We start from the raw sequence: 2293 nt of genomic DNA, 5'->3' as shown, positions 1-2293 counted from the left end.
AACACAAACGGTCCAGTACCTGCACGGCAGATCCCATCATGCACCTCTCTGTCCTCGGCGGAGACGCTGGCGCTACACGAGAGGAAGGCGAAGGCGAAGAGCTCCTCCAGCTGCGCCGGCGGTCGAACGACTGCGCTGATCCTCCGCAGCCAATCCTGGCACTGCTCCGCCGACAGAAAGTTACACCTGAGCACAGATCAGACGAGCCCTGCAGGTTCCTGATGATTCACTTTCCTCATGAACATGCTGTTATGCTCGATTCAGCAATGCATATTATTACAAAAGCCCGTTTCCGCCACAGTATAAAAAATAAAAAAGGTAATAGCCATTTTTTGTCTTACAATTAGGCCTGGGCGATGAAACGGTATCGATATTTATCGACGGTACACCTTCTTCGATAACGATATAATGCACGATATAGGCACGTGCTCTGAGTGATGCAGACAGCACACACAAACATGAACACGAGTGCTGTGCCCGCCTGTGATGAGGATTAATTAATATTAGTCGAATTTAAAATAAACATTTGCATTCGAATGTTAGGAGTGCGTCAGGGAGCGTCATCAGTGGAGCACGAGATGCGGTGAAGATGATGTTAGTGACGTTGTTGCATTTTAATGTTTTGTTAGTCTAGCCCACGAGACGCGCCGCTGCTGCGTTATTCATTCAAAATATTAGAGAAATATAGAAGCTCAATGCAGAGAAGATCTTGATTAGGTTAAAACCGAAACCAGAGCATCTTTAGACAGACAAATATGACTGCTGCACTCGCGTGCCACACAAGAGATGTATAGAAAGCCATGCAAAGTTAAAACAGTTTCAACGTTAAGAAAACACATCACGAATTTGTGGAGGTTTATTCCTTTTCACTGCATCTCTTATGTTCTTAAAGGCAATCTGTGTGAATGGCGATTTGGCTCTTTGGATTAAGCAATGCATGCTGTTTTGTTCATAATTGTTTATGCAATTTATGAAATTATATTTATGTGAGTTAATTTAGATGTTATGCAGGTTTTTATAGAGTTACTTCCTTGCGTTGACAATTTAATGCACTGCATTGTTTTCCTCATTACGCCCTCGGGAGACAAGCCAAAAGTTTAACCTATTTAATCTGCAAATATCTGAGATATTTGTTTAATTTTTATTTTGTGTTTGACTGTGAAAAAAAAAAAATGGTTGTTTGTCTCAATAAATTGAGTTAATTTATAAATATAGTGGTTAAATGTAAAAAAAAAATATATTGCTCTTTATGTTAAAAAGGTTTTTAAAAATGTCAATAATTATCGATACCGAACGATATGAAACATTATATCGTTGATACACTTTTTTTTAGCTATATTGTCCAGCCTTCTGCTAAACGAGAAAACTCGAGAAGAAAAGTCCAAAACTCCCAATTACGAGAAAAAGGTAAAGTAAAAACAATTACTTTTTCTATTTTTTATTCTGTGGCACAAAAAGAATAGCGAGATTTAAACTCAGAATTCAGAGAAAAAAAGTCAGAATTTTGAGAGTCTGAGTTTATTTCTCTCAATTTCTACTTTTTTTTCCCTAAGAAACAAAAAAAACCCTGAATTGTCAGAAAAGTGAGACGATAAGTCAGACTTGTGAGATATAAACTAATAATTGTGAGAAAAGTCACAATTAACTTTAATTAACATTGTTAATTAAATTAACATTTTTTAAAATTAAAAACAACATTTTTTATTCCATGCTCGGAGAAAAAAATTAATTGCAACATGTAAAATATCAGAATTTTGAGATATAAACAATTGCAGATACCTTTTTAATTTTTTTAGAGTTTATATCCCACAATTTTCTCAGAATTGCAAAAATAAAAGAATTATGAGACAAACTCAGAATTGCAAAATATAAACTCACAATTTTGAGATGAAAAGTCAGATTTATGAGATAAAAAGTCTTTTATTTTTATTCCGTGGCAGAAACAACACAAATGCGAAACGGAGTTGTGAGGTGCAAAGTCAAAATTCTGAGAAAAAAATGTCAGGATTGCAAGAAATAAACTCAGAATTGCGAGTGAAATAAAAAAAAATTTAAAACTCCATTGCGAGATGAAAACTCAGAATTAAACTTGCAATACTGAGAGGAAAAGAACTGAGATATAAACTCAGAATTGCAAAAATAAAAACTGAATTGTGAGATCTTGTAAGAATTACAAGAAGTAAACGCAGATTTGAAAGATAAAAATTCGGAGTTTATATCTTGCAATTCTGACTTTTTTTCTCTGAATTGCGAAATAAAGTGCAAACTAGTGTTGTCACGGTACCCAAATTTC

The 2293-nt window shown here is 35.0% G+C and overlaps 1 protein-coding gene across 1 annotated transcript in view; it reads right to left on the bottom strand.

Moving 5' to 3' along the window:
- The window catches only part of LOC107563440 (myotubularin-related protein 3-like), a 17054-nt gene that overhangs the window by 9975 nt on the left and 4786 nt on the right, over positions 1–2293 (bottom strand). Inside the window, exon 5 of the mRNA XM_016248317.1 lies at positions 10–186. Coding sequence (XP_016103803.1) covers positions 10–186 — 177 coding nt within the window. The remainder of the gene's footprint in view (positions 1–9; positions 187–2293) is intronic.

This window comes from Sinocyclocheilus grahami, unplaced genomic scaffold (genome assembly GCF_001515645.1).
Source record: "Sinocyclocheilus grahami isolate Dianchi unplaced genomic scaffold, SAMN03320097.WGS_v1.1 scaffold875.1, whole genome shotgun sequence".
Lineage (NCBI taxonomy): Eukaryota > Metazoa > Chordata > Actinopteri > Cypriniformes > Cyprinidae > Sinocyclocheilus > Sinocyclocheilus grahami.
Note: the sequence above shows the minus strand (reverse complement) of the source record. Positions and strands in the feature narration are given on the sequence as shown.